Source organism: Drosophila hydei, unplaced genomic scaffold (genome assembly GCF_003285905.1).
Source record: "Drosophila hydei strain 15085-1641.00,03,60 unplaced genomic scaffold, DhydRS2 tig00000060-arrow-pilon, whole genome shotgun sequence".
Taxonomy (NCBI): Eukaryota; Metazoa; Arthropoda; class Insecta; order Diptera; family Drosophilidae; genus Drosophila; species Drosophila hydei.
Window position 1 is genome coordinate 6,716,598 of NW_022045656.1, and position 14,132 is coordinate 6,730,729.

A 14,132-nucleotide genomic window follows, 5' to 3' on the forward strand; every position below is an offset into this window, starting at 1 on the left:
GAGGCGTGTGAGCGAGCGTTGTCTACAAAAATAACAGAAATCAATTACAAATAATATAAATAAAATGAATTGTGAACAATTCATTTGTGAAATTTGCAGCGACGACGACGACAATAAAGTGTGTATTTAATTCTATATATATAAATTTATATATACATATATATTTGCATATATACAAACAGTGAGTGATCTCTGTGAGATCATCGCAATAAATTTGTTTTGTACTGTGGACACATACAGCGAAGTGTAGCTAATGAACGCTTAGCCAGAGCTGTGTAAACCTGGCTATCAAACGAGGCATGATTTGCGCACTCGAACTGCACCGAACTTCCGTTCAAGGCAAACCAAAGAAACGACAACATTAAATTATAGTCCAGACATAGACGTAATTACTGTTACGACCATTAATCAAGCTACACTAGTTGCCATAAATGATCGCTCATTGAAATTCTTAATGTGCTGCTGCTAGACTGACGGGCAGAAAGCAAAAGTGTAAAATTATGAATTCCAGCAGATATTTCAATATTTTTACAGTTTCGCATTTTGTTTATAAACAAATACCTGACGCGTGCTGCCAAGAAACAGACACATTGTGAGGGAGCAAGAGCGGAGAGCGAAGAGCGAGAGCTGAGAGCGCAGGCTGAGAGCAGAGAGCGTAAGCTTTTGCTATAAAGTTTCGCGCGATCGCAGCGAAAGCTCGTGCCGCGCACAAGTGATTTTTATGGCAAAGTTTTGAATTAGTTGACTATCACGTTTGCCACGCATCGGTTCGCGCGGCTTAAAATGCGACGATCTTTTGGATTCAAGCGATCGATTTAGACGCAAAGTACTCTGCATCAAGGTGCTACCCGATGGCCTGTCCAATCAATTAATATTCAATTAGTGTTACAAATTGTGAAACAGTGCAAAATGTTTGCCATCAGTTGGTTCGATATAATACCCGTCGCCATAACATTTCTATCCATAGCCTTTGTGCAGTTGCTTAACGTGTATTTGCATGTGCTGGGCGATAATACAGCTGCAAAAGTTGTCGATATCAGTGAAACGGATTGCGCGGTATCGGGAAATGGAGCTGCTGCCATTGCCAAAAGTGGATCCATATCGCCAACGGCATCGAATGGGAAGCTTGAGAAGCAAGCAAGTCTTTTGGACGGCGACAGGTGGGTCTAACTAATTAACTAATTCCCATGAAATGTCTTATTTACATGCTATGTTTATCCTTGAAGCTTTCGAAAACACTTTCCCCCGTCAGCTGCCCATCATTTTTCATGTCACAGTTGAAAATTATAAATGTTTTTATGTGCATTTCGTATATCGTGTATTTTACAGTGTTTAGCGTCGCGTATACGTGATAAGATAAGCTTGTGAACAAATGTTTACCTAATGAGTTTAGTTTTATTTTTATGCGATTTCCAGTGAACCGAATCGGTTGCTGGGAACGTCCCCATACGTGCCTTGCATAATAGCATGAATATGATTTGATTGTTGATAGTTATTGTTAAACAATTGTTGAGGTATGGGAAGCAATACTAGTGATAAGCCATTATAAAGATTACAGTATACGGAAAACGGATGTGATGATGCGAATAAAGATTTATTGATCAATACACTGGAAAGTAGTATTCTCTTTTCCATCGAGGAACTAATCTGTGTTTGGAAATTCAAATAATCCGTAAATTGACATTTCCTGCACACTTTGCCGGCTAATTAAATGAGTTCGCAGTTAAATATTTAAATTCAATTACAAAATACTATTTTTAGACGTGAGACCATGCGCTGAGATCAGTTCATAAACTGAGTAGTCCAACAGAATGACATAGATCGGCATGGTTAAATATTATTATTCTTTGGCATTCTGTAGTCTCTGAATAGTTTCAGGAAATATTGACCCACTTATCAAGCTGTTTAGAGATCCTGCTCCTATCAGCTACACCTATGTTGCTGTGTTTTTGTGTTACTCATCTGTTTGCATCCATGTTTGTTCTGTGTTTACAGTGGCATCTCATTGAACTCAATTCACTCAAGCAGCACAGCAGCGACAACAACCACATGTGCCACACCGGGAACACCCTCAGCAACGAACTCATCTCCAACACACAATGCACACAACGGTTTCCTCACACATACAGTCAGTTTTGAAACCCTGGGCGATGAGTAGTAAGTAACATGCCAACAGTCAGTCCCATAGACCCAGTCGATCCTCAGCAGCAAGCCTTAAGCTTTCATTGAGTTGGTGAAGCTAATTGCTAGATATATTGTTTGGCTCTTTCTATTTAGCCACGAAGATGAGGATACGCTGTCACTAGAGAATCTCTTTCCCTGCGATCAAACGGAAATCTATGCCTCCAAGAAGATCAGCTTCATTATCGACGAACTGATCCAGACGGAGGTCAACTATGTAAACTATCTGCGCAAGGGTATCAGCAACTATGGAAAACTACAACAGTGCGCGGATTTGCCAGACGGACTACGCGGCGAGCAGCGACAGCAGCTGCTCCTGGGCAACATCTCCGAGATACTCGAGCTGCACGACAAAGAGATTCTGCCCATGATGCTGCGTAATCAGCGCGATCTGAAAGGCCTCTTCGATGAGTTTGCGACACACTTTGAGGTGAGTAGCAGCTGGCGTGGGCTGCCATCAGTTGACGTTGCTTACAAAAGCCGTCAACCCCATTTAAGTATCTCGCAGTAGCTGTCGGGACAGGTTCTAAAGCTCGGCTTGAGCCGCCAAAACAAATCAAAATTTCAAATATTTGCCATGCGCTATTTTTTCTATTGTTTTAAGTGTCGAAGTGTGGATTTAATACCCTAACGAAAGGTTTTATGGCTGTGAACAGATCACTAAAATGCAAATTACAGATCTTTACAGCTAATGAATCATAATTTGAGTTTTCTAAGTAAAAGTTTTCGTTTATTGAACTCATGCTAAAGTGGCATAAGTTAGAATTCGAAATCTTTAAAAGGGCTTATATGATATATGTCTCTATATAAAAATAAAATTTAAATATTGTATAAAATATGAATATACTTTTAAATTATAAATTATGTACAAAAATATTATACATATTAGTATTACATAATATATATTCTTGTATTGCTCTATTAGCTAATTTGTAGTACTTTATAGTTCAGTTGGAGTATACGTTAGGGTATTGCTAAGTTATAGTACAATTTCCATTGCTTTACGTATTATATTTCCGACATCTTTTGACAATTGATTTACTTGAGCAAATATTTTGTGATTGACGTTTTCGCGTCTTTAGATTTCGTGTTTTAAGATTGCTTTGTATTTAAGTATATTTTATTCTTTTTTTTTCGCTGAACACTCGCGTGCACATTTTATGCCGTATTCCGCTAACCTTCTATTGTTTATGAACCGTTGTTATTTTTAGCATCTGCTTTTACTTATTTCTGAATTCAGCAATTAATGCAAATTAACGTGGTCGACGACGACATCTGCAAGTGGAAGAAAATAAGTTTTAAATATGCTAAGCGCAACTCGACTCAGCACTTGTCGCGGCAGCTCATAAATTATAAATTACATGTATACATTTTATTTACTGCTAGTATATTTATTGCCAATGATGAGCTCTTCGCTGACTTGAGCACAGTTATTCACACCTGCGACAAGTATGTCACGATTTTTTGTTTTTTTTTTGCCTTCGACCAAGAGATACATCAAAATGCACAAGAACATATATTCGATTACCAGGAAAAATGTTCCACAACAGTTAAGAGCTGAGGTTTGGGTGCCGGTAACAAGATACTTGGCTTAGGCCAAGCCCCGGATGAGGTTCGTGCAATTATTCAGTCGTACGCAATCATCGTGTAGACAAAACCCGATAATAAAGCTCAAATAATGCCTACATGACATGAGCTTAAATTAATGAGCGAAGTTTAAATGATGAACTTGAATATACCCTGTATTAGTATTTTATTATAGTATTTATTTTTATGAAGCTATAAATTTAATGTAGAGTAAAGCTTCATGGATGAAGTTTTGCGTTCTATTATTCGTTCGACCTTGCAGGTGAAACACCAGCTATATTCATAATTTATATATATATGTATTTACAGGTAGCTTCATTCGACAATTTATCAGCATACACTCCACCTTCCTATCATGCTTAAGGGGCAAACAATACCAGTTAAATGTTAGGCACAAATTGATAAACAGCAAAATGTTGGCTATTTGCGACTCAACCAATTAGCGGTGCACCAACAAAAGCCAATGGCGATGACGAAGACTTAGCAAAGTCTCCTTTGATAAGATTGCAAATAATCACTGAAATTGTGTACATGAAGCATTAGAGCTTTAATTTCTGGCAACGAAACTCCCTCTGAAAACTTTTATGAACGACGAGAATTCATAGCCGGCATTGCGAGTTGACGTCATCGAAGTGTTCAGCTTTGAGTGGCTACACATACATATGCTTATAGATAGACATACATATATGAATATGTCTGAAGCGCGCTTTGCCAAATCACGAGAATAGCTCAATCTTTAGCTTTTATTACAAATGATAACGAAGCGTTTGTGCTTTGTACTTTGATGATATTTTTGTTCTGTTTTTTTGTGGGATTTGTGAGTGCGAGGCAAGTGTTTCTCTATTGCGGCAACATGTGGCCAGGGACAGCAGCAAGTGTTGACAGCCAAACAATCAATTTGAATTGGAATTGCCAGACAGCCTTCAGAGCGTGCCTCTATTGTGTTTATATACTCTATATAAGAATATGTATATATATTTATATATTTATATTTATTAAAGTACAGTTTGTGATCTTATGTCATGTTGGTTTCCCAGAATGCACACAGTTGCCCAAATATTGGCAGCATGCGCAAAGCATGCGCAGGTAACATTCCTGACAGCTTCGTTCGAGGAACATTTTCTTATTTTTTGTGTTTGGCTGCTTAAGCCTGAGAGGATTTGCCAAGGCTTTGGCTTAATGCGCGACAAACATGCGAACTGATTTATGTTCTCTTTAGCTGAATCACAGCATCACAAAAAATTTTGGAGAGCGAGAGAGAGAGATAGAGTCTGCTTAGTATTTCGAATAATATTCATCATAAACGTTCTCAATTTGTTTATACAAATGCTTTGGCACATTTTGGCAGCGCGTTCTATAAACAATTTCCATATTGAAAGCTGATGTGTATTTCCTTTCAACATTGCGTCCAACGGATTAATGAGGCCTTTCAAATATAATTGGCTTGTCGATTAGTTTGAGCATTTGAAACATTGGTTTTCATTAATTTATAATAAAATGTATTTGATCAATTCTATTTTGATGTTTTCCATTTTATGCTCACGAAACTTGCCCGGACACTTTTTGGGCATAAATCTCGCAAAACACATATCAAAAACAGCCATAAAAAGCTTGTCTGCTCAATTTATAAATTGCCTTCAAATGGCGACAAACTCGTAGATTTCAGTGAACTCGCACAAACAGCTGAAACTGGGAACTTTTATTAGACTGGACATTGATTAATAAAAAAAGAAACTGACAAATATTGTATAATAGATAAATACTTCAGCGGAACTCAATTTGCAAATGGAATCAAAGTTATAAAAAATCAGAAATAAATATGAAAACAGCTAGAGAATAGTTTATATATATATATACATATATACATATATATATATATATATATATATATATATATATATATATTTATACATAATTTATTATAATAACAATTTCATTTTAATAGTAGAAAAAATGTATTATCATTAGGAAGTTTTTATAAATTGATTTATGCGTTACTTTGGGCTTTGACTTCGTATATGTCGGAACAAGCCAGATCATATCATACATTTAATATCATATATATCATATAACTGCCATAGGAATTATTGTGTTCTGCTGATGACCTTCGCAAAAGCTCAACCGAGTTCTATTTGTGACTTTGATGATTTGCTGTTTTGATAATTACGCAGATTTATGACTCAATTTGTATTGAAATTGCTTATGAAATATGTATCATAAAAAACTTCAAGCTTCATATTTTTATGCATTATATATAGTTCAGTATCTGACAGTATTGACTAAACTTGGAATTTGAAATGTGCCTGAAGAATGTTTGTTTCGTATGAACAATATGTTATCGACAGCGGAATACTATAGAGATATATAACATAGCAGCTCTTTCATATACTGTTTTCCTTGATTAAATAACCTTTCAATGTGATATAACTGCTGTAGAGAGTTTATTGTGTTAGGTGACTGCTGAAAGGAAATATTTTTTTAGAAAGCAAATTTGTTTTTCATTACATTTCAAAATTCTTTTATGTAAAGACACAATAAATATAAAGAGCCAACTACTTAAGTACACCTCTCAGATTGACAATATAAATATTCAATGTAAGGTGGAACCTTTTTCAATTTGATGTTGGCAACTGGCGATTTCAAACTTCAAAGGTGGCGTCAATTAAGAGTTCTTGAAGCCAGTCGGTTTTAACCTAACCTAACCCAACAAATACTCAACTGTCATAATAAACATAAAGCTGTATATTGTGTTGGCAGCAAATACAGTTCACATGGCTCCACTTTCAGGTCGGTTCAGTGTTAGTCGTCGTCTCAGCCTCACATAGAGCTGTGCATGTGTATGTTATGTGTACAAGTAAACCTTGCCTGTTGGCGAAATCATAATTTTTGAGTATTTAAGTCACGTAATGCCACACCACACACACGCACACACAATCGGAACCAACTGCAAACCAACTGTGAGCCTTGGCAAAGCCACTGAAAAATTGATATTCCACACGTTGGGTGCGTTTCTCCTCGTCCCCGTCTTTCAAAACTGGTTCAACATGCAAAATACACTCATATATATATATATATATATATATATATATATATATAAATGTATAATCATTCTATATATAACATATATAAATATACATATTTATTTGGCTTAGTGTAGTTTTTGATGCATTTAATTTGATTATCTGCTGTGCTGACTGTTAAGCCACGCTCCCAACCCTCTGGCAAATCAAAACCCATAATCAAATGGAATAATAATTATACGATTTGATGACAGGCCACAGATTAGTTGGCTTAATTCGTTGCCTCTGTGGCAATATTTGCATTTTGCATTCGCCTCGAGCCGTGTGGCTTGATACGTCTCGAGCTGCTGCCTTCTGGCTGTTGACTGCATTTGCTTGTCTCCAATTATTGCATTAAACAATTGTCGTACGTGTTGCTCGGACAAGCGGACAAGTAAAAATAATATTCGTTTATTTTTGTATTTCTTGCATAAACTACAACATTTTCACACAGGGTATTTGCTAAATGCTAAATATTCTAGAGCTGAGTCATTTGCATTCTGACTAAATTGCTATCAAAATTGTTAATTTGACATATTTGAATACCCTGCAGCAGAGGCAATGCAGGGAATATACAAATCAACTGCCTATAAATATTTAATTTTTTACTTTTACTCTTAAAATTAGTATATAAAAAATTCTTTTATATTATAGGACTTATTTTATAAAGAATTTATTCTTCAATATATATCAAACTGAACCAAATTTATTTTTTTGCATTTTATAATCTTTAATTTTTATTATATTATATTAGATTTTTTTATATCTATTGATATATATGCTATGCAGATTAGTTCTCTACTTGCATTATATATATTTATAATATATACTTTATTAAATTATACAGCGTATCTTATGGTCAGTCTAACGTAATTTTCTTTTTAAACTGTTCGCTTGGTTTGCTTTTATTTTGTTTGACAAAATGCTTGCAAATTTGTAGAATAAATTTGAAGCATTTGTGTCAAAATTCTTTTTTGCATTTTATCTGAAAACATTTATATTTTCTTTTAAAATTCGAAATAAAGACATTTTATAGTATATACATTATAGTAGAATATTTTATATATATTATTTCTGAAACATTTCAATTTCGCTATTTGCAGAAAAACAATTTCTATTGTTATGTGGGCTTTACCATGGGCAAGAAATCGTCGATGCAGCTGCGGCAAGAGAATCGTGAATGGCTGCAAGTAAGCAATAATAAAGTGATAACAAGTGCAAATGCAGATCAACTTATGGATACTTTATTTATAGAGCTATCAAACGACAATAAAAGACAAACTGGGCATTGATAGCTTTCTAGTGCAGCCCATTCAAAGACTGACCAGATATCCATTGCTGTTGCAGCAATTCATATCGGTGAGTAAGCCCAGATAAAACTGTATAAATATATACATAAAGTTACTCAACTATATAATTTATAGGAATTCTATAAGAGCGGCATTAGCTGTAAGCCAGTGCTGAGTGCTGTGTGTAAGCTGGAAACACGCATGCGACGCCAGCTGGATGTGGTCAACCAGGCTGAGGAAATACCCAACATAGATGAGCTGAACGAGGTGAGTCTTGTCTCTCACTCAAAGATTGCAGAGGAAACTAATGGTTTTCATTTTTGTAGCTCGATCTGCAGCAACAGGGTTACTTTCGGCGTTCGACGGAGTTCGATGCACAGCATTTTCCCACTAAGAAGAAGTATCGCGCCAAGATCTTCCTCTTCGATCGCTGTCTGGTCTGCACTGAGGTGCGCAAAAAGCGTTTAGCATATCGACAGCATTACAGCTGGGAGCACGTGGAGCTGCAGCGTCCACTGGAGTTGGCCACTGCCAATGCCAACAAGATTATCAATCTGATGGTCAAGCAGCAGGACAGGGACAAGGCCAAGCGTGAGGAGTACTCCTTTGTGGCCGCAGAGGCGTCAGTGGTCAAGCAGTGGCTGCACGCGACCCACAAGATCATCGAGATTGCGCGGCACGAGAAATCGCAGCGCGATACCTTCAGTCTGCCCATGGACTTGGTGCTGGGTGTGGTGCTGGCCATCTGGCTGATATGGCAGTACTTGTAGTGCTAATTATACTATACGATTTAGTAGCTAGGACTATAGAATAATAAAGCTAAGTTATTTGTACACTGTGCTGGTCACATACAGCTGCCACATCCGGCCACTTCCTGTCGCATCCTGCCTGCTCGAGCGTAAAATAAGTTTGCTGCAGTTGACAAATATTTATGATAAATTGCCTTTGCAGTGCCGCTGTTTTGTCCTTGCCCAGGCCGAGCACCAGCAAATGCAAAATGTAAATAGCTTTTCATCTTTTTTGCCACACACACACACACAGAGACACACACTTAGAGCTATTCACAAAAAGTAGCTGGCTCCTTGGGACATCCTTGCTATGCTCTTTTACAGTGGCCACCAAAAATTGTATGACAAATCTATTTGCTTTGAATTTATGACAGACTGCTGCAGCGCAGCAAAACAAAACCTGTCACGGAAGGCTGCGCTCTCGTAGAGCGACTAATGAACCATGATCACGACTTGAAGAATGCCAACAAGAAAGGTCAAAGGTCAGCTATTTTATGAAGGCGTAAAGGAACTTCAACTTTTTGTTTATTTTTAAAAAAATTACAGTTGCTTTTATATTTCATATTAGATATAATACTAATACTTTCACATTTGTTTTAGCTGAATTTTAGCTAAAAAGGATCATAAGCCTTTTCTGTTCAACAAAAACCTAGTTTATGTGCGTCATACTGATTTCATATATACATTTTCACACTTCAAGACTCAGATAGAAAGAATTATGTGCAATTATTATTATACTTTATATAAAGTTCTTGCAAATAATTGAATGCCTTAAAATGATATTAGATGAGACTTACTAGATGTTTGGTCCTGCTCTAATTTATTATATTTTTAATTTATTTTTTATTAATTTTAATTTATATATAATGTTACATTTTTTTAATTTTCTACATAAAATATTCAAAAGTTGGTTAATATTACATAATTATGTGCTCTTAAGAGTAGACTAACTTTATTTCCATTTTCGCCCAAAAGTATGCTATTAATTTTATTTTTAGTATTTTTAAGTATTTTATTATTATTAAGTGTAGAACCTGTACAATCAAATTTAGTACCTTAACAACACATGTATATATATATGGAATTAGAGCCAACCCATAGTCACATTATGAGGAATAAAAAGTCGATAATTTACTGCATAATTCCCATTAAACATTAATTTTATTATTATTATTTATTACTTACAGGTTAGACTCGGGATATTTGTAGACCAAATATTCTAAACAGAAATTAATTAATACTTTTTCAGGACTTTAAAAAGTACAGAATAAATTGTTTAAGGAATAAGACGTTATATGTGTAACTATAGAGAAGATTTATGGAGATATTTGATATATTCGAGGTCGCAAGGGTGGTGTCGTCAGAGCTTTCCTCTAGCTCCAGTGCAGGGCCTAGCAGATCTTTTAACAGCTATTCCTATTTTTTGTCAATATATTGACGTTCATCGATGCCCGTCGATGCTCTATATATACTTGAACTAAAAACATATTTCAAGAAATTTTTAGTCTAAAGCTTATTTAGTCCTCTCCATAAGTTACTAAAGTCCAACCACTGTGCAGGCACCGCATGTATGAATCAAAGTCAAAGAACATGCTCTGATTATCCGGTCAAGCAATGCCCAAAATAATAATCTAACTTGATAAAAATTGCAGGGCAGAGGCCACAGCCAAAAGACCAAAATGTAGATTGTCCCCAGGCCAATCTAAGCGGAGGCAAAAAACGCTAATGAAGTTAAATCTTCGTTCGCCAAGAAGTATGCAATGCAAATTATTGAGCTGCCCTCAGAGGATGTTGTGTGTGTGTATGTGTGTGTGTTAGTTATGTTTTTTATAGTGACAAAATTTGCACAAAAGCAATTTGTTAACAGGGCACACAAAATGAAAAAGAAACGAAAGCAAACGCGACTTACTTGACATGTGAGTGGTTCATATTAGATGGAAATATGGTGGGGCAGTGGATGTGTGTGCGTGTGTTGCTGGGGCTGTCTAACGGCATTTTGGTGCTGGCAGCTGATTCTTATGCATGCAGCAGCAACAGCAGCAGCCAAGGTCCTGGCTGTTGCCTTATTGTATTATGTCAGTTAAGTTGTCGCCGTTGTTTGCTTGAAGGATAGGATAAGGGATAATGCCGTGTCCTTTACCAGGCAGCTTAAGTGTATTAATGTCTGTCAAGCAGTTGTCGTAAAGCTGACGTGTATGTAAATGATTTGACATTTTTATGAGCTAGCTTAAAAGGCATACACACACAAGAGCTTAGAGGAGCCAAAAGCAAAAGCAATGAAATCAACCAATTGCCCTTCAAGTGGCAGTTGTTGAGGTTTCTTTTTGTCAAAAGTTGTGCGCTGCAGGTCTTCATATCTACTCAGACCTGAGTAAATATTTCAATATTTTCTCAGGCCATTGGCAACTGTTTTTGGCACGCCTCTCACGTAGTTGCCCACATGCCACATGCCACATGTACGTTTTCTCTTCCACTAACGTTTTTCACTTAAATGCATAATTTGTGAAAGTCGTGGAGGCTGAAAACAAATCAACTTGTCTTTAGGCATGTGGGCTATCGAGTAGGCGATACCCAGCATTGTTATTTCAGCTGATGAAGGTGTTCGAAGCATGGCAAGCTTATGACTAGGTAAATAGGTTCAGAAAGTAATATGGGAGAAGGCAGCTATATCGAAAGAAGAAATTGAAAAGGTAAGGCTAACAGATCTATGCTAGTTTCATATACTTATAGTAAAGGAAATCAAAGCCCATATATTATATGATAATCTCAGATAAAAACTTCTCTATTTGAGTTGCAGACAACTATAAAATACTAAAATTCTTAAAAGTCTGTGCATTTACACACAATTGCACAACTTATAGCCGTTCCCTGCTTTTCGGCTATTTCACAGGATATAAAAAGTTTCGTTCACTTTGGCACACAATTCACAGTATTGCGCCTAAAAGCTGGCAATAGAATTGTAAAATGCCTTGAGGCATAATTTATTTGAATTTAACATGGGCGCTCACGTACTCTAGGCCAGCAGGAGATGGAGTAGCAGGAGAAGGAGTGCCGGAAGCATGGCCAAATATTTTTTGGCCCTCGCTGCCTGGGGTAGGAGGCGGCACCCACAACAAATTTGCCAAGTAATTGCGCAAATTATTGCACGTAGCATCGCAGCTAGGCGTAACATATGTCTGAACTGTTGTCTAGGCGCCGCAGCTGGCACTCGATCACACCCATCGCACACACCCACACGCACACACATGTATGGCCATCACAGTTCACGCTACATTAAATTAACTTGACATATTCGACTGCGACTCGCGCCGGCACGCAACTGTTGCTAATTTTTGCTTAATATGCCACACAAGCTCATCCCCCAACCCGAGCCGAGCAACGGTTATGCAACATTTTGGGGCACTGCTGTCCGTCTAGCTCATTGGATTTGTGCAGCACATGCTGCTCCAATGCTCATATGTGCGTGTAGTATAAATTATCCAATTCACGCCTCAGCGCCGTCGTCGCCCCTGGGGCAGAAGGACATAAGGCCACAAATTGTATTACTTCGCATGTAAATGCAACACTTAGGCACGCATCGACTTCGCCTTCAACTCCAGCTCCATTTCCATTACCATCTTCAACGCCACTGTTGCTGCTGCGGCTGTTTCCATTTCCATTTCCATTTCCATTTCCATATTCAACTCGTTTGGCACTTGTGCGTGTGCATTTGAGTATTTGTACTTTCAAGTGTATTCGTTTGTCTTTCGGTATTTGTGCTTGAAAAAGTTCCAATTTCTGATGTCAAATGGCACGTGAAACAATGCGTTAGGCACAATTTGGGGTGTTAGGCAGAGACGAGCTAAGTGCACAGTGGAGCTGAACGCACAAAAATTACCTCAAAATAAATCAAAAAGTTGCTTAACTAAAAACTTGCAACAATAATAGCAAAAAGGGAATAAAAATCACTTCATTTATAAAACTTTGCACTATAAGGAGTTATTAAGCGTCAGTCTGATCACAAATTGTGACAGCGTATAAATAAAAGTTCCTTTTATATGGAAATGTGAACCACTGTGCCAGATTATCATGCTGTTTCTGTTGGCACAAATCAAGCAAAACGACAATGCCTATGCGAATGTGTGAATTTCAGGACGATGACAACTGATAATAGATCGAATTACACACGCTGAGCTCCAACACAGAGGCTAAGCTAGAGCTTGGAGCAGATGGGCAGAAGGTAAAAGGCAGCCGTAGGTCGCAGCAAAGATGTTCCTACTCGAGTGTCAGTCCCAAATTGTTGTTGGGTGCAAATGTGAAAAATGTCTGGCAGGCATACAAGCAGTCGCACGTTTCACACACGCACACACACACACACACACACGACCCTTAAGACCCGAAAATACGGCGCAGCATTAGATAAAAAACAAAGGCATGTAATTTTTGAAGCATAGCCGTAAGCCACAAAACGAGCAAAGCAACTGGAAGTACGGAATCGGAATCGGAAACGGAAACGCTTGATAATCGCAGTAAGCGAAAATGCAGCGTCAACTGGGCTCAACGTGCGAGGTGAGGCACGTATCGAATGTGGCCCACGACGATGATGAGGATAGCGCTGATAACGATAATGATGATGCCTGATGGCTGATAATGCGCTGTGCGAGTGGAAGGGCTCAAATCACGTTTACACGCATTGATAAATGCGCCCGGCTAAGTGGCATGTTTTGGGTTAAATGCGGTGTAAAATGTGAGAGGCCCTGCCCAACTAATAGCATAATAATAACAGCGACAGGGCCTGCAGAGATGCTAGCTGTGGGGCCAGTGCTTGCTGAGTGACAGTTCAGTTAGCTGCCAAGACGCCAACTGTCAGCCAACTGGCGCTGTGACGCGTATAAATCGCCCAGTTGGCGGCGCACCTGGCGTGCCAACATATGCCACACGGTTGCCCTACGGTCTTGTACATACATCTTGCTTACAGGCCAGCGCCAAATTGAAATTTAAAACGGAAAAACCAATAAAAAGAAAAAACAAGTTACAGACAACGAGAAACGACGACGAAGGCGGCAATACAAATTGCAGCGACGACAGCTCAAAAGGCGGCACGGCCCCCAGACCCAATCTTCGAATGCCACCCGATTGCCATTCCCCAAATGCAATTCGCGCCCAGCCTGCATACAAATGCCGTGTACCAAAGTCAGCCAAAGGATAATATAATGCACGTTGTTGAAGAATAATGGTTCTGCCAGAAG

At 38.0% G+C, this 14,132-nt stretch overlaps 1 protein-coding gene across 1 annotated transcript; it reads left to right on the forward strand.

Moving 5' to 3' along the window:
- The first annotated feature begins 909 nt into the window (after positions 1-909).
- Positions 910-9,361, forward strand: LOC111595435 (rho guanine nucleotide exchange factor 25). Its single transcript, XM_023309159.2, has 7 exons — positions 910-1,160; positions 1,996-2,157; positions 2,278-2,611; positions 7,931-8,017; positions 8,082-8,186; positions 8,252-8,383; positions 8,443-9,361. Exons 1-7 carry the CDS (start codon positions 910-912, stop codon positions 8,884-8,886), a joined length of 1,515 nt encoding a protein of 504 aa, XP_023164927.2. The 3' UTR covers positions 8,887-9,361.
- The last annotated feature ends 4,771 nt before the right edge of the window (positions 9,362-14,132 follow it).